Source organism: Stigmatopora nigra, chromosome 11 (assembly GCF_051989575.1).
Source record: "Stigmatopora nigra isolate UIUO_SnigA chromosome 11, RoL_Snig_1.1, whole genome shotgun sequence".
NCBI classification, from domain to species: Eukaryota; Metazoa; Chordata; class Actinopteri; order Syngnathiformes; family Syngnathidae; genus Stigmatopora; species Stigmatopora nigra.
In genome coordinates, this window is record NC_135518.1 from 1,230,078 (window position 1) to 1,251,488 (window position 21,411).

General features: G+C 40.7%; 1 protein-coding gene across 1 annotated transcript in view; it reads left to right on the top strand.

Moving 5' to 3' along the window:
• kalrna (kalirin RhoGEF kinase a) overlaps positions 1-21,411 on the top strand; it is a 201,911-nt gene that overhangs the window by 45,632 nt on the left and 134,868 nt on the right. Inside the window, exons 14-20 of the mRNA XM_077728636.1 lie at positions 2,352-2,483; positions 6,287-6,409; positions 8,135-8,326; positions 10,651-10,820; positions 14,062-14,236; positions 15,757-16,291; positions 17,111-17,277. Coding sequence (XP_077584762.1) covers positions 2,352-2,483; positions 6,287-6,409; positions 8,135-8,326; positions 10,651-10,820; positions 14,062-14,236; positions 15,757-16,291; positions 17,111-17,277 — 1,494 coding nt within the window. The remainder of the gene's footprint in view (positions 1-2,351; positions 2,484-6,286; positions 6,410-8,134; positions 8,327-10,650; positions 10,821-14,061; positions 14,237-15,756; positions 16,292-17,110; positions 17,278-21,411) is intronic.

The following is a 21,411-nucleotide window of genomic DNA, read 5'->3' on the forward strand; positions in this document are numbered from 1 at the left end:
TCCATGATGGTCGGATCGTGCTGTTATGATCGCGCCGCGTAGTGCGACGCGATCCGAGGGAAGTTGAACCCAGATGCAGAGTCGCCGAAGTAAATGGAAAAGGGAAGGCAGATCTGTTGCTCTTGTAGGTTGATTTAATAAACGTGGTAACATAACATAACAAACTTAGCTTGATCACTCGTTACAAAGGAAAAGAACATGCAGCGTGGCGTCAATGGGAACGGCAATGACTACGAGGAAAAACATGAAATGAACCAGACGATCCGACAGCGTCCACAGAAAACCATAATGCTTAAATACCAAAAATAATCTAATCACGTAATTAGCCACAGCTGATAATTATCGTGACGTCATGCCAGGAGAGGCAATCCAGCCACTCCTGACAAGTTGAGCTAGTTTTAGTAACAAAAGGTCGTGTGACCTCGGTACAAACTTTAGGCGGGAAGAGGTGAGCAAATAAATGGGCGTGTCTTTGTATATGACGCTCCCCTAACTCATAGGTGTCATGATGTCAATTTCCACTAGGCTCTGCAAAATTCTATCCTAGTGACTATACAACATAAAAGTATAAAGAATACATTCTATACTCCACACTATGAGTTTCCTTTTCGGTTGTCTGGGAGCACGGTAGCGGTACTTTCTGACCTGCTGCCTGTAGAATCCAGAATCTTAGCTGAGATAATACGTCAGCCAAGTTCAAAGATTCTGATCATGAATGGCCACCAATTTTGAACCGAATATTGATCCAAGTATGCAGAGTCCTTAATATTTCTAAAGAATTCATACCATTTTGGAGTTTTTGCAAATACACTTGGAGTAGTCTCAGGAATTGCATCCTCTGTACATCTGCACTGCATATTCTAAACAGAAATGACACATTTTTTTCATAAGCACACATAAGTTGTGAATGTAAATAACAGGTGTTAACCAGTTATGTGTGTCCAGTTTGAGACCTGAATGCGCTACTTGTATTCAAAATACTTATTTTCAATATCAACTACATTTATCTTCCCTTCTGTTCCCCATGTAAAATGGCACAAATATTTTGGGGAACTTAAAGACATCCGTGTAGAAATTTACATACCACTACGTATTTTGTTTAGAACTTCTGATTTATAATCATATATTTATACGTCTTCAGCGAGGTAGAGAGGGTTTAGGACCCAGTCGCGGGGAAGCAGGTGGGGACGAGGCAATTTGTGCTCATAACCAAACATTTAATAACTTAGAAGGGACCTTCCAAAATAACAAGGACTTGTGAAACGAAAACCAAACCAAACCGGCACATGGAGAACAATTGACATCGAGTAGAAGAGTAGCGTGGCTGCATGGTAATGGAATTTACACAGGAGTTTACGCAGAAGATCCGACAATGAATACTAACTCAGTGCTGTTTAAATATACAAATCAGAAAGTAACCATGGATCACGCAAAGCTGTGCGAACCAACAGCAGTGCAGCAGAAGGGACATAACAAAAGTGGGAAAAGCAGCAGGGCTGCTCCTGACACATTTAACGGAAATGCACTAAAATATTTTACAGTTTGGTTTTTAAAAAACATTTATCTATACTGGTAAAATGTGATGCTTTTGAAACACATTGATAAAAATTCACCTTCCTGAATTTTAGTTTCTTCCTGAAGCAACCACAACCCATTGTTTTTGCATGTCAAAAATAATAAGAAAGTATTATCATAAGAATATTAGTATTTTTTGTCCTTATTTTCACAGGCAACCAGTAGACTAATGAAAATTCAAACGCTCTTGTGCAAAACACTAAGCTTTGATATTTTTTTTTTAAAAATACATCATTTTACGTCTACACACGCCGCCTTGTCGTGCAGAGGTTCACTCGCCTGACTTTGGTGCGGGCAGTCGCAGGCTCACCTTCCACTGGTGGCGGTATGTTTGGCAGTGTGGATAGTCGTTTGTCTCTCTGTGTGCCCTACAACTGACTGGTGACCAGTCAAGGGTGTAGTCTGCCTTTTGCCCATAGACAGCTGGGTTAGGCTCCAGCAACCCCTGCAACCCTTTTGTAGAAGGACGGTATGGAAGATGAATGAATGAATGAATTAATGAATGAATGAATGAACGGACGGACGCACGGATGCACGGACGGATGGACGAACAGACGAACGAACGAATGTCAACACTTTTTCAACCTATTTAACAATTTCTCATTTACTAGATTTCTTTTGTATGTTGTGTAACACTAATATTCCTGCACTTGCATTCCCAACCTATCCGGATCTCTGGCACATGTCTGAAATGTGTTACTTTGATTCCTAGTTGATTCAGGGAGAAATTGACAAAAATACCTTATTAAAAATAATGTATTCTTTTTCATGTGTAGGTCCATTGCATATTGGATGTGGTTCATGAAGTGCTACACCATCAGCGCCGTTTGGAGAATATTTGGCAAAACCGAAAGGTCCGCCTGCACCAGAGACTGCAGCTGTGTGTATTTCAGCAGGATGTTCAACAGGTACGGTGTACCCACCGTACCCTCACCGCACATATGTACAGTTGTGGTAAAAAATGTACATATACTTGTGAAGAACCTAATTTCATGACTCTCTTGAGTTCCCCGTTATTTCTACAACTGATTTTTCTCTGATAGTGTGAATGGAACAGATACTTCTTTGTCACAAAACACATTCATAAAGTTTGGTTCTTTTATGACTTTATTATGGGCCAAAATATACATACAGCAGCATTAATATTTGGTAACATGTCTCTTGGGCATTTTCTCTTCAATTAGGCACTTTTGGTAGCCATCCAGAAGCTTCTGGCAAGCTTCTGGTTGAAGCTTTGATCACTCGTCTTTGGTGCAGTTCAGTTAAATTTGATGGCTTTCTGACATGAATTTGTTTATTCAGCATTGTCCACAAGTTATCAATGGGGTTTAAGTCAGGACTCTGGGAATGCCATTCGACAACCTTATTTCGACTCACAAAAAGTTAAGAGGCCATGCTACGAAGTTCATTTCACTGACAAATTTCTAAGTCAAATTGTTAATTTGTGTTGCTGTATGTATATTTTTGAGCCAGCAGATTTGATCACTGTTTCTTTTAACCAATAATAAAGTTAAAAAAAAGAACCAAACTGCATGAATGTTTTTTTGTGACAAAAATGTATCTGTTCCAATCATTCTATCAGAGAAAAATCAGACTTGCAGAAATAAGTGGAAACCCAAGAGAACCATTACATTATGTTCCTCACAGGTGTATGTTAACCTTTGACCACAACTGTACAAGTAAATAAGTAGTTCTTGAACCCACAATGGAGTTACTAATGCTGTGATGACGTTTCCAAGCTCCTTTCATCTGTCAGTTTTTCAAAACCTAAAACATTTCTAGGATCTGAGTGTACCATTTGGAACTATTTGACACAAAAATAAAATGGTCCTTTAAAAAACAATTGAAAATAGGGTTATTATATAAATGATATCATAATATATAAATATATATAAAATAAACCATATGTTGCATAAAACATGAAAAAAATAACTTGTGCTAGCCAATACTCGCTCAGGATGTCGCCATCTTTCCGTTGTTAAACGTGCTCTGACAGTAGCAGTTACCATGTCATCACATCTCATTAGTTAAGGGTAATCAAACGTCTTGTGGGCAATCGTTAAAATATAAACCTTGATACTTATGTAATGTGCATAGGGACTTAGTGAAAACTACGTATACAGGTATAGATATTTTTCCTGGTTGTGCTTACGTTACTACCTTATTGAATTTGTCTTCTTGCAGACAACACCCTCCTTTTCGGAACAATGAAAGGAAATGATTATATTTTTGTGATTAGGAAATAAAACAAAATTCCGCTTTGATTTTTTCTCTTTTTATTTGTGATGCGAAAGTGACAACTATTGAAGTAATATGAACCATAAAAAATGAGATATTTTGACATTGGAAGCAATATGGCCGCCACAGCATCTTAAACTTCCTGTAAGAAAATTCTAATATTTGCCATTAAAAAGCACCGGGTTCTCATCAAGAGAGACTTATTTCTTCTTTTAAATTGCTGAATATGATGACAATAAAGGCTTCAGATTTGGGGGGGGGGGGTTAAAGGAGTAAATGACGACATTTAAAAATAATGTGCAGTTTAATCTAATACTAAAAACTTTGTTTCTACTTAAGTTGCCATTGTTGTTCACCTAGCAAATTGGTGATATAAAACAGCGTGGCAGTGTTCTAGTGATGGGCTTTTAACCATTAAGCCTTTTCTGTTTATGTAAATTTAAAACCAAAAAAATAAAGACTGATCAAGACAGAGTTGAAAATAAAACTGCTAATGAAGACAATTAGGAGAAATCTTTAATTAGTCAGGTGCGATGGGGTGTCACAGATGTTAACATGACATATATATGACCCAAATGGGTCATGTCAAGCAGCTTTGTTGATTAGTGTCAGTTTAACAGAGAAACCACTTTATTGGCTCAAAAAGAAAATTATTATTATAAGAACTTTCAGAGAAAAAAAATGTAACAACTTCCAACCAGAACTGAAAAAGTATGCTCCTCAACCGTGTTCCCTCTAATTTTTCGTTGGTCTGGGCAGAAAGACAACCTCCCTGAGCACACTGACTACCATTGTGAGCGACATCATCATTACTCGCTATGGGCACACCAGTTCACGCCATAAGCAGGTGCATGTCATGTAAAACATGCTGTAAAACACGAAAATCATAAGAATGGACCGAAGTACTTCCAGTGGCTGCCGCGTAAACGGCGCCACCATGGGTGCAGGGGACAAAAAGAATTGGATTTTATTTCCTGCGCGCCATATGATTGCTGCTGTGCAGAGAAGAAGAGGGTTGTGGGCAATTGCGCACACGCGCATCTTAGAGGGAACATTGCTCCTCAATGTCGGTTTATAATTTTCTTAGTGACATTGAAGTGACAAACCAGTAGTACACCCTTCTGCAATTTTTTTACTATCTTTCATTGGACAACACTGAAAAATATGAAGTATTCACTGTAAAACTTGGATGAAAACTGAAATTTATTGGATCTTCAAAATAACTCAAAACACAGCAATGAATGTGTGAAATCCTTCCAACAAAAGTATTTACACCCCAATTGCAAATCTTAAAATTAGCCTTGAAATGGGACCAATTAGGCATTTCCCCTCCCTCTGTAATTTGACTACTTATTGCAGGGGTTGTCAACCTATAACGTTGGACCGAAAAAAAAATCTGTAGAGCTGAAAAAAAAAATTAAAAGCTTTATTATGAAGGTATAGCTGGGCAATATGAAAAAAAATGTTAGCACGCTGAAAAGAAATCTGTCGATATCGATAATTATCAGGATAACCATTACACCTTTTTTTTCAAATTTGAAACTTCAAACTTCTGTGAATAAGTAAATAAATTACTTTCTTCCGTGTTTAAATATGAAAGTAACTATGTTACCTCACTTCGTAAGAAAACTGAATATGAAATATGATGATTTAATATATTTTTGGTGTTCTGTTGTGTAATAAAGATAAGACAACTCCCTCCTGACAGTATGAACAGTTGACAGGCATTTTTATTTTTTATAAATTTGCCTTCAAACCAAAATTTACTGTGCAATATGAAATAAATAAGATAATCAACTGAAGACATCACCTTTGGCAAGCGGATTATTTTCAGCCTCACAAAAGAAATACATTTACCTCACATATGGCCATTTCTAAAAAAATTAAAAAGTTGGATGAATTTACCCCGTTCCATGTTGAAACAGCGCTCCCTTTTTCTGTGTTGGTAGGGTAGTGTAATTGCATTTTAAAATTATCCAAAGCTTTAATTATCATTTTTGACAAAACATTTTTTTCATTCATTCATTTGCTGAACCACTTCATCCTTACTAGGATTGTGGGGGATGCTGGAGTCTGTCCCAGCTGACTTCAGGACAGAGGCGGGGGACACCCTGAACCGGCGGGCAGCCGATCGCAGGGCACAAGGAAACGGACAACCATGCACACTCACACCCATACCTAGGGGCAATTTAGAGTATCCAATCAGCATACCATGCACATTTTTGGTATGTGGGTGGAAACCCTGAGTACCCGGAGGAAACTCACGCAGACCCGGCCGGGGAGAACATGCAAACTCCACACAGGTGGACGAGACCTGGATTTGAACCCAGGACCACTCACTCCACTGGGCCACCCATGAAATGAACTGTTCACTAATAAACTACGACAGTACAATACTGTGATTAATTTTGTGTGGTGGCTCCTTCATGGATACAGTTATCAGAAATATTTACGTTATTTTTCTCCTTTTCAGGTTATGGACTGGATTGAAAACCATGGTGAGGCTTTCCTCAGCAAACACACTGGAGTGGGGAAATCCCTTCATCGAGCTCGAGCGCTTCAGAAACGACATGACGACTTTGAAGATGTTGCTCAGGTTTGACATTGTTTTATATTTCAATTATTTGGGGGCAAAAGATCAAATGATTTTAAAATGCATGACTTTATCATCATTGCAAAGACACTCAAATTAGTGGATTATGTCACTGCCAACAATACACTTACCGTGTGGATCATTTTGATCTACCGTAATTTTACACATACACGCCTTATTTGCAACTAGAAAAAAAATGATGACTGAATCTAGTGTATGGCTTATATGTGGACAAATTAGACTTGACATTAAGGAAACTACAAGGTGACAAAGACGAAACGCCATAATGTAAGACAATGCGGCCGATATGGTCACTTATATAAAAATAGAGAATAAAAAATATGTGCTTAAAGTTGTGGTCAAAAGTTTGCATCCACTTCTGAAGAACATTATGCCATGGCTCTCTTGAGTTTCCAGTTATTTCTTAAAATTTTTCTCTGATAAAGTGATTGGAACAGATACTTCTTTGTCACAAAAAAACATTCATGAAGTTTGGTTCTTTTATGATTTTTTTATGGGTTAACAGAAAAAGTGATCAAATCTGCTGGATCAAAAATATACGTATAGCAACATGAATTAGACATTTTGGTGACTTAAAAAGTTGTGTCAGTGAAATGAGCTTCATAGCATGGCCTCTTAACTTCTTGTGAGTGATTATGAGTGTCTACAGCTGGTGACTTATCTGAGGCCATTTAAACAGGGCTCATTGGATGCAAACACCCACAAACGCTACAAAAGGAAAGTAAAAGGAGCTCAGCATGGATCTCAAAAAGCGAATCCTTGACGTGAACAAAATGGGAGGCCTTTAACCCCAAGTACACCATGCCTACTGTCCAGCACGGTGGTAGTAGTATTATGCTGTGGGGCTGTTTGCTGCCAAAGGAACTGGTGCTTTACAGAGTAAATGGGATGATGAAGAAGGAGGATTACCTTCAAATTCTACCTAAAGTCATCAGTTCTATAAGGACAATGACCCCAAACACACCAAAAGTAGTAATGGAATAGCTAAATCAGGCTCGAATTAATGTTTTCAAATGGCTTTCCCAAAGTCCTGACTTAAACCCCATTGATAACTTGTGGACAATGCTGGAGAAACAAGTTCATGTCAGAAAGGTAGGGTCATCCATGGCAAACTGTTTTGTGGTGAGGGATTAGACAAATAATTCCTCAGAAAACCTCTTATGACGGGAAAGACCAATGGACTACAATTTTCCTCACCCGGACTCGGGTCAACGGGGCCCCACTCTTTAGCCCTGCTCAAAAGAGGGGCTAGATGGCGAGCACCTGGTGGCTGGGCTAGCAAACTGTATCTATTGCGAGCTGCACAGGAAAATATATTGATGTGTTGATTTAATAGTGGTTTTCTGAACATTACTGAAGCAGGAGAAAAATTGGATTTGGTTGCAGATTTAATGTCAAAGCCATTTTCAAGATGGTCTTTTCAAGAAAAGCTGGACATCGTTGAGAAAGGTTGGACAACTTCAAACCCTGTCACAAAGCATTTGTCGGCCACTTTCAGTCCACTAACTACGAGGGGTACCCTGGATTTGTAAATTTGACTTTCCTAACCAAGGCATGTGCCACAGGTCTAGCTGAAGTAAAGCTTTTTTAGATATAAAATAGTTATTGCTTTGATTCAGACGTAGTACTACTGAAGGCCTAGCTGTGTAATTCACAGCCCGTCATTGATTCTGCAAAATAAACAAGCAACATTTGTTTTCCTGACAGAACACATATACTAATGCAGACAAACTACTAGAGGCGGCTGAGCAACTGGCCCAGACAGGCGAGTGCGATCCAGAGGAGATATACAAGGCAGCCCGTCACCTCGAAGTTCGAATACAAGATTTTGTGCGGCGTGTTGAGCACAGGAAGCTGCTACTTGACATGTCTGTGTCCTTCCACATGCACACCAAAGAGGTAAAACACAAAATCTTGAAGACATTACTGGGTTTAATGATTTTATTGTTTTATTTATTGATTTTTTGTCACACTTTGTTAGAATGCTTCTATGACTTTTCACAAGACTGTCACAATCATGAAATGACAGCTGCCACGAACATTAACCATTGAGTTTGAGTTTGATTTATTTAAAAATGGAGAGTACATATTAATGTTTATACATTTATATTCACTCATCTGGCTCCTGTCAATGCACAGAAGCTGCGCCTTTACTCCTAGACCCTCCCGAGTGACCAAGCTTCTCATCCGGTTCTCGGACGTTTGGTCGCCGGGCGTTTGGTCGCTGGACGATTGGTTGTCGGACGATTGGTTGTCGGACGATTGGTCGCCCGGATGTTTGGTCGCCTGACGTTTGGTCGCCGGTCTTTTGGTCCCGGACCTTGGGTCCCCGTTGGTCTCCGGTCTTTTGGTCGCCAGTCAAATGGTGACAGAGTTTACTGTTGAAAACAGCTCTCAAAATTATATTCATGATTTTAATATGTAAATATCTAATATCAAAATATCAATAAGAGCACTCATTTTTTTAACACACATCTAAACGGTCACGCGCGTGGGGCCGAGCCAGCGAAAACTTTCCACACTGCTACAACTTTCATAAACAATAGCCATTACGTCCCTATTTCCTCCAATGTTAAAATCAATTGCATGCCGATTGAGTTTATCAAATTCCTGCGAACGACCGACACGACGACGACCATCGATGCAAACCCAGCTGGTTTCAACAGTACTTAGATATTAAACAGTACTTAAATATTAAACTCTCTCTCTCTCATGAATCAACAGTAGATATTTAGATATTAAACTCTCTCTCATGAATATATTTTTGAGAGCTGTTTTCAACAGTAAACACTGCCACCATTTGACTGGCGACCAAAAGACCGGCGACCAAAAGACCGGCGACCAACGGGGACCAAACGTCCAGCGACCAAAAGACCGGCGACCAACGGGCACCAAACGTCCAGCGACCAAAAGACCTGCGACCAAACGTCCAGGCGACCAAACTTCTGGCGACCAATCGTCCGGCGGCCAAAAGGCCGGTCGATTAAACATCTGGGTGACCAAACGTCCGGCGACCAAAAGTCCGGTCATGTTCTCATCTAGTCTCTAAGGGAGACATCATACATCTTGCGGAAGAAACTCGTTTTGGCCAATTGTATCTGCGATATTGTTCTTGCATTTAGGACCAACAACCCGTGACCAGAGGTGAAAGTAGAAACGTAGATCAACCAGTAAATATAAATTTGCCTCTCGGTTTAGCTTATAGATCAACTGACTTACTTTGTATTTTGTTCATTTCTAAGGGTGACGTTGATTTCCTCTCGGTTCAACTTATAGATCAACTGACTTAATTTTTCTTTTTCATTTCTGTGGGTGACGTTGATTTGAGATACCAATTAACAGACATACGAGCTCAGTCCCGGAACGCATTAAGATCGTGTCTCAAGGTATGACTGAAAATACATGAATAGATGATATATTTAGGACTTGATACTTTTTTTGTATATCAACTAGTGTCGGTATTAATGTGAGTGGGAATGGTCATTTGTGTCTTTGTGTCCTATGGCTAACTGGCGACTAGGTGTCAAATGCACATATAGACACCCATGTACGCCCAAACGTAGTGATCATAATTGATAATCTGCGACAAGTGCAGAAATCCAACAATGCAACTACACTCGGGCTCTCATTTGGGAGGGTCTTTCTACTCAATAACTCCCCTCCAAGTCTCACTGTCAATTGCCACGTGAGCAGTGAAGTCCCCCGGCAGAACGAGGAAGAAACCCGCAGGTGTATTCTCCATTCTCATCCTCAGATGCTGTTTGGTTTATAAGCACAAACAACAGTCATAAACCACCTGAACACGGAGGGAGGCTACACTCTCGTTTACCGGGGTGAAACCCAATGTACAGGCACCTCAAACATTCATGACAGGTGTTGTGTTATGATTATGACAGTCTCATGACCCTGAAATAAGAAACATTATATGATAGTGAATAAAGTACAAAGACTTTTTTTACGTAGTAGACCAACAAGAAATGATTTTGTCTTATCACTCAGAACATCAAAACCTGTCAGATATTTATAACAACTGTCAATGTTCACAATCAAAGTAATTTAACTCTTAATATAATAATTTATGTTTACACTACTAGTTTTTCTGCCTGTGAGCCTGGAGTTGGACTCCTATACCTTAGTTGAAATAAAGAGGCCACAACCAAGTATTTTTTTTAATTCCTTTTTTTGTACCTGTGATCTTGTTAATGTCTTGGATTCTGGGGCAGCTATGGTCATGGATGGAGGATCTTCAGAAGCAGCTGCTTGATGATGTGAAGTGCGACTCTGTAGATTCTGTGCAAACACTCATTCAGCGGTTTCAACAGCAACAGACTGCAACACTGGAAGCCACACTCAACGTCATCAAGGAAGGGGAGGAACTTATGCAGCAGCTTAGGTAATATTATGACGTCATAGTAGTATTAGCGTACATCCCAGACCTACCTGGGAAAAAATAAACCTATTGTCCAACCAGATGCTGTAAAACACTTAATCTTAATGAATCATAAATTGTTTTTATAGTGGGGCAAATGAGTATTTAGTCAACTACCAATTGTGCAAGTTCTCCTGCTTGAAAAGATTAGCGAGGCCTGTAATTGTCAACATGGGCAAAAACTCAACCATGAGAGACAGAATGTGGGAAAAAAACTGAAAATCACAGTCTGATTTTTAAAGAATTTATTTCCAAATTAGAGTGGAAAATAAGTATTTGGTCAACTAAAACAAGCAAGATTTTTGGCTGTCAAAGAGTTCTAACGAGGTCCAAGGAGGTGTTCACTCGTGACCTGTATTAATAACATCTGTTTTAACTCATCGGTATAAAAGGCCTGTCCAAAACCTCAGTCCCTCACACTCCAAACTCCACTATGGCCAAGACCAAAGAGCTGTCGAAGGACACCAGACCTACCTGGGAAAAAGTAAACCTATTGTCCAACCAGATGCTGTAAAAACACTTAATCTCAATGAATCATACATTGTTTTTATAGTGGGGCAAATGAGTATTTAGTCAACTACCAATTGTGCAAGTTCTCCTGCTTGAAAAGATTAGCGAGGCATGTAATTGTCAACATGGGCAAAAACTCAACAATGAGAGACAGAATGTGGGAAAAAAACTGAAAATCACAGTCTGATTTTTAAAGAATTTATTTCCAAATTAGAGTGGAAAATAGGTATTTGGTCAACTAAAACAAGCAAGATTTTTGGCTGTCAAAGAGTTCTAACGAGGTCTAAGGAGGTGTTCACTCGTGACCTGTATTAATAACATCTGTTTTAACTCATTAGCGGTATAAAAGGCCTGTCCAAAACCTCAGTCCCTCACACTCCAAACTCCACTACGGCCAAGACCAAAGAGCTGTTGAAGGACACCAGAGACAAAATTGTAGAGTTGTACCAGGCTGGGAAGACTCATTCCGCAATAGGTAAAACGTTTGGTGTAAAGAAATCAACTGTGGGAGAAATTATTAGAAAATAGAAGACAAGACCACTGATTATCTCTGTTGTTCTGGGGTTCCATGCAAGATCTCACCCTGTGGCGTCAAAATGATAACAAGAACAGTGAGCAAAAATCCCAGAACCACATGGGGGACCTAGTGAATGACCTACAGAGAGCTGGGACCATAGTAACCAAGGTTAACATCAGTAGCACAATGTGCTGCCAGGGACTCAAATCCTGCATTGCCAGACGTGTCCCCCTGCTGAAGCCAGTACACATCCAGGCCCGTCTGTGGTTTGCTAGAAGGCATTCGGATGATCCAGAAGAGGACTGGGAGAATGTGTTATTGTCAGATGAAACGAAAATAAAACTTTTTGGAAGAAACATTTGTGCTTGGAGGAGAAAGAATACTGAATTGCATCCGAAGCTTGCATCCGAAGCTTGCATCCGAAGCTTGCATCCGAAGCACACCCTGCCCACTGTAAAGCATGGAGGTGGAAACATCATGCTTTGGGGCTGTTTTTCTGCAAAGGGACCAGGACGACTAATCTGTGAAAGAATGAATGGGGCCATGTATCGAGAGATTTCGAGTGAAAATCTCCGTCTATCAGCAAGGACATTGAAAATGAGACATGGTTGGTTCTTTCAGCATGACAATGATGCCAAACACAGCCAGGTCAACAAAGGAGTGGCTTCGTAAGAAGCATTTCAAGGCCCTGAAATGGCCTAGTCAGGCTCCAGACGCAACCCCATAGAAAATCTGTGGAGGGAGTCGAAAGTCTGTGTTGCCCAACAACAGACCCAAAACATCACTGCTGTAGAGATCTGAATGTAGTATTGGGCCAAAATACCAGCAACAGTGTGTGAAGAGTTAAAGAAAACATTTGGCCTCCGTTATTGCCAACAAAGTGTCAGGAGTGGCTTGGTTGCCCCTCCTGGCATGATGTCATGATTGTTATCAGCCGTGGCAATTAGGTGATTATGTTTTCCTGGCTATTTAAGCATTATGAGTTTGTTGAATGTTTGTCGGATCGTCTGGTTTGTTCCCCTGTGTTTCCACTTTTGTCACGCCGTTCTCTTGACGCCACGCCACGCTGCTTGTTTCATTTCTGTTTTAGTAAGTTTTCAAGCCAAGTTGTTTATGTTAAGTTTTTCCGTTAATTTAACCAAGCAACAAATACAACGCAACTGCCTCCCCTTTTCGATCGGCGTCTCCGCACCTGCGTTCACCTTCCCCCCCGATCGCGTCGCATTACGCGACAGGATCGTAACACAAAGGGTGCATGACCAAGTATTCAGATGGACTTTTGGTATTGACCAAATACTTATTTCCCACCGTGATTTGCAAATCAATTCTTTAGAAATCAAACAATGTCATTTTCTAGTCCCCCCCCCCCCCCACATTCTGTCTCTTATGGTTGAGGTTTACCCATATTGGCAATTACAGGCCTCTAATCTTTTCATGTAAGATAAGTTGCACAAATGGTTGTTGACTAAATACTTATTTGCCTCACTGTATTTAAACACAAGTATTCAAACCAAATAGCTTTGTCCAATGCAAGTCAGCGAGCATAATGTACTATGCAAAATTCCATAGATGTGCTTGCAGAAATTGGCACAAATTTTACTCTGATTGTAAACATTCAGGTGGCTCGGCGGCTTGGGTGGTCAGCCCGTCGGCCTCACAGTTCTGGGGTCCTAGGTCTAAATCCATGTCGGTCCACCTGTGTGGACTTTTCTCCGGTTACTCCAGTTTCCTCTCACATTCCAATTATACCATGGCAGGCTGATTGGACACTCTAAATTGCCCCTAGGTATAGATGTGAGTACGAATGGTTGTATCACTGCTTGTGTCCTATGATCGGCTGGCCACCGACACAAGGTGTCTCTCGCCTCTGGCACAAAATCAGCTGCGATAGGCTGCAGCACACACCCCGTGACTTTTGTGAGGATAAAGCGGTTCCGTAAATTAATGAATGAATGCATGTAAACATTCACACAGCCATTGTCTTAACACATGCAGCAAGATTATGTACAAAGCATTCAACAGCATAATTTCTCCCGGATATATTATAACGCTCTACAACTCCTCGATATTCCCATTTGTCTGTATTCTGTTAAAATAGCCCCCAAGGCTATTTAAAAAATGCCCATAGGAATTGCATATTTTTTGGGTGATATTTTTACAAATGTTGTGCTGGTGTAGAGATGCAGCCATGTCAACCAACAAGACACCACATTGCAGTTCCATCGCTCACATCCAGGGAGTGTTGCAGCAGATGGATGAAGCTCAAGGTCAGATGGAAGAGCTCTTCCACGAGCGTAAAATCAAACTCGACATCTTCCTACAGTTACACGTTTTTGAGCAGTACACCATCGAGGTAACAATAATTTCCCTTCTTATTTCACTAATGCACTCTTTAATTTGTTTTTTTTAACGTTGAATGTAGCTCTTAAGTGATGTTTAGCATCTATTCTGGATGTGTCGAATGTGCATAGTCAATTTTGTCGTAAAAAAAAAATAAAGTAGTACTAATAGTAATAAAGCCGTACTTCTGCTTACGAAATGAATTGGTTCCAGAACTTTTTTCGTAAGTTGAAAATTTCGTAAGAGCAGCAATTTATGTTGATTTTCTCATTCGTTCCATGGTCCTCACACAACAACTGACCAAACACTTTAAAATTGGTCAAAGTCCCAATTTTGTACAAAAAAATATGGTAAACACAAAATTGAAGCATAATGTCCAAAAACAATGAATAACAAGCATGCATATTCTATCTGTGTTCAAACTGACTGACCCTAGCCCAAAGAGGGTAGGAAGATTGTAAAGTAAGAATCAATGTGTCCAAGACAAGTCTTCGCTGCTTTTCTATCTTTTTTTAAATATATTTTAATATTTCTTAATGCTTTACCATATAATTTGCCTGGTACGTTGGGCTTTTTACTTTGTTGTTTTGCGACTTTGGAGAGTCGATTCCACCCGTCGTGTGGCTAAGGCTGTGCTTGCTACTGCCCTGCTACTGTACCCAAGGAAATTTCCCAAATACGGGATGAAATAAAGTTCTTATCTCATCTACTCACATCACAATTACAAACAATTATGTTTCTGTAGAAAAATGTGCTCACAGCTTCATAGGAAAATGGTTTAAAATTCATCTTGATGAATTATCCTGATGTTTGATGGCAGACATCCGTGATCCATGGGTTAAGCATCATTACCGTATTTTCTTGCATATTAGCCGCCTCCGTGTATTTGCTCTACCCTTAAAATTGCCTTAAAATCATTGAATTTTACATTTTTTCTCGTATTTACAATTTGTATCTCCATATTAATTTTTTTAATAGGGAGTACAAATGTGTTACTTTGAAGGGAAAATCTGAAGAAAAATCATCGCCCGTGGTATTTCTGAGATACTGTATGATTTTCAAAGGATTGTGTGCTGGATTACACATTCCTAAAGGGTGTTGCCTGCACATAGACAAGTTTAAAAAGGAAGTCACGTGAGCAGTACAACCAGGAAGTGTATCCATAGCGGTGTAGTTTGCCATCCCAAGGTATGATGAGCGAGCAATGGCAGGCACAAGTAAAAACGTTTTTTTTCACATTTTATGCAAGATATTTTTCTTAAATGACCGTATTGGCTGCATTGTCATGCATTATGGCCTTTCATCTTTGGCACCATGCAGTTTCATGCATGTCAGGTCAAATTTGTGCACATATACCCTCGATTCAGTCATCATTTTTTTATGCGAAAAATACGGCATATATGCCAGAAAATACGGTAGTTTAGGCTAAAGACCATTTTAGTCTTCTGGTTGCTCTAATGACTGTTAATATACTACAACTTTTAATGCATACAATCTTGCTGATACAAGCATTTAAGTGATCTGTTTTCTTAGGTAACGGCAGAGTTGGACGCATGGAACGAGGACCTGTCTCGTCAGATGAACGACGCGGAGCGTTCGAGCAGCAACAGCTGTAGTGGCGGTAGCAGTGGCGGTAGCAGTGGCGGTAGCAGTGGCGGTAGCAGTGGCGGTAGCAGTGGCGGTAGCAGTGGCGGTAGCAGTGGCGGTAGCAGTGGCGGTAGCAGTGGCGGTAGCAGTGGCGGTAGCAGTGGCGGTAGCAGTGGCGGTAGCAGTGGCGGTAGCAGTGGCGGTAGCAGTGGCGGTAGCAGTGGCTTTAGCAGTGGCGGTAGCAGTGGCGGTAGCAGTGGCGGTAGCAGTGGCGGTAGCAGTGGCGGTAGCAGCGGCGGTAGCAGCGTCGGTAGCAGTGGGAGCAGCAACGCTTCTTCTGGCGGTGCAGAGGACATTGGCTTGGCCGAGCAAAGGCTAAAGAGACACGCCGAGAGGAAAGCAGCCATGAACAACATGACCTATGAAGTGATGCAACAGGGACAAGACTTGCATCAGTACATCATGGAGGTGCAAGCCTCAGGTAGGCTCCAGTGATGTTTCATGTGTATCTTTTGAAGGAAACCAATTGCCTCATTTTTTGGGATAATTGGAACCAATTAAATTAAATTTCTATCTTATAAAGCCTTTTTGGCCAAATAATACTCACATACTCACATATACATAATACTCAATACAGTTCTTAACAGACATATTTTGCCCTTTTTTTGTATTTGTTCAAATGTTTTTTCTCCTTAAATTGTTTCCAGTTGTGTAGTTCTTCTCCTTGTGCTTTATTGTTTCCTGCATATCTTTCTGAACTGTTTTATTTATTCATTTATATTAATTTTATTCTGAAATCCCTTGCTAGTCATTGAGCGTGTGTATCCCTCCAATGATTCCGTCTTCTCATCTGCACACCTCCCCTAGCTGATTTCACATATAGGAATAGTAATTGTTTCGATCAAGTGCATTCCAGCAGAAAGAAGCTTATTTCGAAATTTGACCCCCCAAAAACCCCAACAACAGAATTTCAGTATTCTGTTGTGTTATAGTGGAGAAAACTAAAAAAAACACAAATCTTTCCAAGAAATAGAATAGTTATAAGTCAGTATGCTATTGTATATCAAGTAATTTTAGAATTCTGTGTCCCAGATGACAACAAGAGTTTCCTCATGGAAATTGGACCAAGTGCAAGGAACTGTTGGAAGTGAAACTAGCGTCTCAGCCTAATTTTGAAAAAATAAATTCAGTTTAACGGAAATTCATAGCTAAAAATTCTAGAATATAAGGAATCATTCTGTTGCCATTATGAGATGCCAACCAATGCAATAAAACCAAGTGTGACAATTGTGTCTGCCAGGCATTGAGTTGACGGGGGAGAAGGACATGGATTTGGCCTCTCAGGTTCAAGAGCTCCTGGAATTGCTGCACGAGAAGCAACAAGAACTGGAGCTAAGTGCTCAACATACGCATTCAAGATTAGAGCAAAGCCTGCAACTGCGTCACTTGCAGGTCGAGGTCAAAGAGGTACACATGAGCATAAATTATTGTCACAATGAAGAAATTTAATGTTTTTATGTGCTTTGCATTAGTAAAGTGGTTCTGGATTGTATGTGCAAAGGTATAAGAACAAGACTACTGCCGTTTCAGTCGGAGGCCAGTGAATTATTGATTAGCCTATATAGACGCACCCCTACTTACGAACTTTCAACTTACGAACAAACGGTACATACGAACATTTCTGCAAATTGCGTTTGTCGAAAAAAATTTGCGAGTTCGATTTTGTATTGCGCATCTTTTTCCGAGTAGTGCTTCTTTCCGCCACTAATACTGATGCCTGGCGCTGTGAGTTTGCTCACCCAGCATCTACCTTCCTCTGCCCAGTTCGTTGAAATGCAGAGGTGCGTGACGTATCTCCAGTGCGCATAGAACCTTTTTCATTTCTATCATTAAATATCTCGTGCATCCATTATTCAATATGGTTGGTGAAAAGCGAAATGCTTCTAATGAGGGGAGGTGCAAGGAAGAGGCAATTCATTTGAAATTCATTTGAAATGAAAGTGGCAATAATTAAGAAGCTTGATGCGCGTAAGAAAGCTGTTAGCGTTGCACGGGAATACAACTTGAATTGTTCGACCGTCAGTAAGTACCATTTATAAACAGAAAGATCGAGCTGCAGGACTCAAATATTGAACGTTGCACAAAGGTTACAAATCAATCAAATGATGCCATACAGTGCTACCGCATTTATGTTGAAAAAAAGAAGAAAACTGTGCAATTGTCATTAGATAGCTTCTTTCGGCCAGTTTTTCGTAAATCTCTCTTCATACCTCTAATGTATGTATACAGTACTGTATGTATTCTCTTTATTTTATTAAATGTTTTTTTTCAGTACAAACCAATGCTGGTTACGTATACAAGCCTTAAACATACAAATACACTTATATAAACCTATATACTTATATAGGCCTTAAACATGAATTATTATAAAAAATTTAGCACTGAAACAACTCCAATTTGAACATTTTCAACGGAACTGTACGTGTTCGTAAGTAGGGGAGCGTCTGTATGGCAAAAATACAACAATAGTCCAATGTCTTCAATTCTTTCACTTCTTCCAATCCTGATCTAAATATATGATTAGGTAGTTTTATTTGTTAACACAAAGCTCCAAGTTGTTAGAATTTGTGGTACGAAGGGGATACCAAAGCAGACACACTTGAAACATGGTTAGCGAAGAGATGCAATATTTTTTTAGGTGAGTATGAATCCGAGGAAAGGGGTCCGTTCCGTTCCATTTAGACATAGGCTTTATCATCATCATTGAATCATCAAAAGCCTATTTGTCATCATACACAGCTGCGCATGACGAAATTGGTGGTGCTAATCCACAAAGTGCTTTTTCCGTGCAAAAAACCAAAAATAGGTAAAATAAAAACATAAGAATCACATCCTGTTAAGGTAAATACTAAAACAATGCCTAATCTAAGATATTATTACTTTCCACGGAGATCCCGGTGGTTAATTGTTGGCAATCTCCCGTGATGGATGCATGGCATCTCCCCCGACAACAACCAAATCCCGGCGACTGCAGAAAAGGCATTGCCACACAGATACCAGCAGACAACGGCAAGACCGAGTAAACAAAACACCAAACTGGAGAGCAAGAGCCTCCTCACTATCTGCTCACTTACTTTCAGTCAGCCAGCAGGAGGCAGATCACCGCCCAACATCCTTCTTGTTACCTGACCCCGAAGTTATTGCACAGAAGGGATTGTTTGTCGTGCTACCGCAAGTTCAGAGTCCTTAAAGCTGTGGGAAAAAAACAGTTCTTAAGCCTATTTGTCCGTGCTTTGTAGAGACCTGTAGCATCTGCAAGAAGGCAGCAGCTGGAACAGGTTGTGACAAGGGTGGTATGGTTCTGCTGAGGTAGCGAGGGCTGGCAATGTCTTCCAGTGAGGGCAAAGAGCATATCTTCTGGGCAGTGTTGATCACTTCCTGCATGGCCTTTTTGTCTGTCTTTTTTGTCTTTTTCCCAATGGTTCCAGAGTACCACACTGTTATGTAGTATGCCAGGATTTTCTCCACAGTGGCTCTATAGAAGGTTACCAAAGGTTTAGTGTCCAAATTGTTCCTCCTGAGGACACTCAGTTTCTCGTTTCTGGGCCTTCTTCACCACTGCCGTGGTGTTGGTAGACTGGGAGAGCTTGTCCGTGACGTGGACCCCCAGGAATTTGAAGGACTGGACCCTGTCAATGCATACTCCATTCATAAGGAGTGGAGCCAGATCTGTGCTGCGTTTACGAAAATCCAGGATTATTTCTTTAGTTTTCGTGGTGTTCAGTGTGAGATTGTTCACCAAACACCATGAAGACAGTTTGTTGACTTCATCTCTGTAGGCCACCTGATCCCCTCCTAAGATGAGTCTGACCACAGTGGTGTCATCGGCAAATTTGATGATGGAGCTAGACTGGTGGGTCGGTGTACAGGGAGTACAGAAAATGACTCAGTACACAGTCTTGAGGAGAGCCAGTGCTCAGTGTAATGGAGGAAGAAAGGTGGGGACCAAGTCTAACAATTTGTGGTCGGTTGGAGGAGAAGTTCTTTATCCAGCAGCATATGGAAGAGGATAGTCCAAGGTGGGAGAGTTTTTCAGCCAGAATGTCCGGTGTTATAGTGTTGAAGGCTGAGCTATAGTCAATGAAAAGCTCAATAGTGTGTGTAGAGCTACAGCGATGGGTCCTCAGTGGACCTATTTGCTCTATAAGCAAACTGGTGAGGGTCAACTGAGGGAATGTTTGTATCCCTAATATGGCGGGCGACCAACTTTTCAAACCACTTCATGATCACAGCCGTGAGTGAAAAAAGCCTATGATGATTCAGGCTGTCAATGGATTTGCTTTTTAGGGACAGGTATAATGATGGAATATTTCAGGGAGGATGGGATGATGGATTGTTGCAGGGTAAAATTGCAAATCTCAGTGAAAACACCAGTCAGCTGGTCAGCACAAGCTTTGAGCACCTTCCCAGGTACTCCGTCAGGGCCAGCGGCCTTCCTGGTGTTCACAGTCCGCAATACCTGTCTCACTTCATGTTCCTGAAGCTTCAGTGTACTGCTGCAGGGTGGTGGAGGTGCTGAGACTGAGTCGCATAGATCACGGTTGGCATTTGGGAAATGTGATCTTGAGGGCGGAGAGGATTACAGGATTGGGAATCCAACGGGAAGCACCTGGTGCAAGCGCAAGAGGTCGTGAGCCAGAATTAAGGTATTGATAGAAAATCAATGATGCAACTGATGGAGGAAACAGACGAGATGATCGGGCAAAGAGGTGGGCTGACTTTTGAAGTTGCTGATGTTAATTGTCTCCAGGCGTGGCCAATCCACCCATCTAACGTCCAACTTGTAATCACATAAAAACTCCGGTGGTAATATAGTTCTGGGGAAAGTGGGTAGAAGCCTTAACACAAGGAAGCGCATGAAAATGTACATTGAATCATAAAAAGACAGCCGTGCAGAGGACGGACAGCCATACATACACCTTAATATTTAAGGAAACAATAGCATAATCTGGACAAAATAAAAGTCTTGGTGTAAGTAAACTGGGCTAGATGTGTATTGTTCCCTTGTAAGCACAATTAATTCAGATGTACTTCAATTCAAAATTCTATTCAAGGAGACAAGGTGAATAGGCGGCAGGTGGGCAATTTTATCGATGAAAGATGCTCGTTTACTTTGGAGGGACAAAGCAAAAGACAGTTTGCATGCCCTCTGTTGGGTGGTGAGGGACTTGGAAAACTAAGCAAGAGAGTGGCATTTCATGATTTCACTCACATGGTCAAAATTAGCTCATACAATAAGACTCACTATATTTACTCGCATATAAGCCGCATTTGTCAGAAAAAAACAATGATGACTCAATCGAGGGTACGGCTTATATGCACATAAAAAGACAACATGCACGAAACTGCAAGGTAACAACGACAAAACGCCACAACACCATAGTGCCATGACACCATAATGCAGGGGTGGCCAACCAGTCAGAGACCAAGAGCCACATTTTTTACTGTGGTACCGCAAAGAGCCACATTTTTTACTGTTTTACCACAAAGAGCCACATCATACACATACCTTTGCTCAGCCAGATTTATTGTAAATGTCAC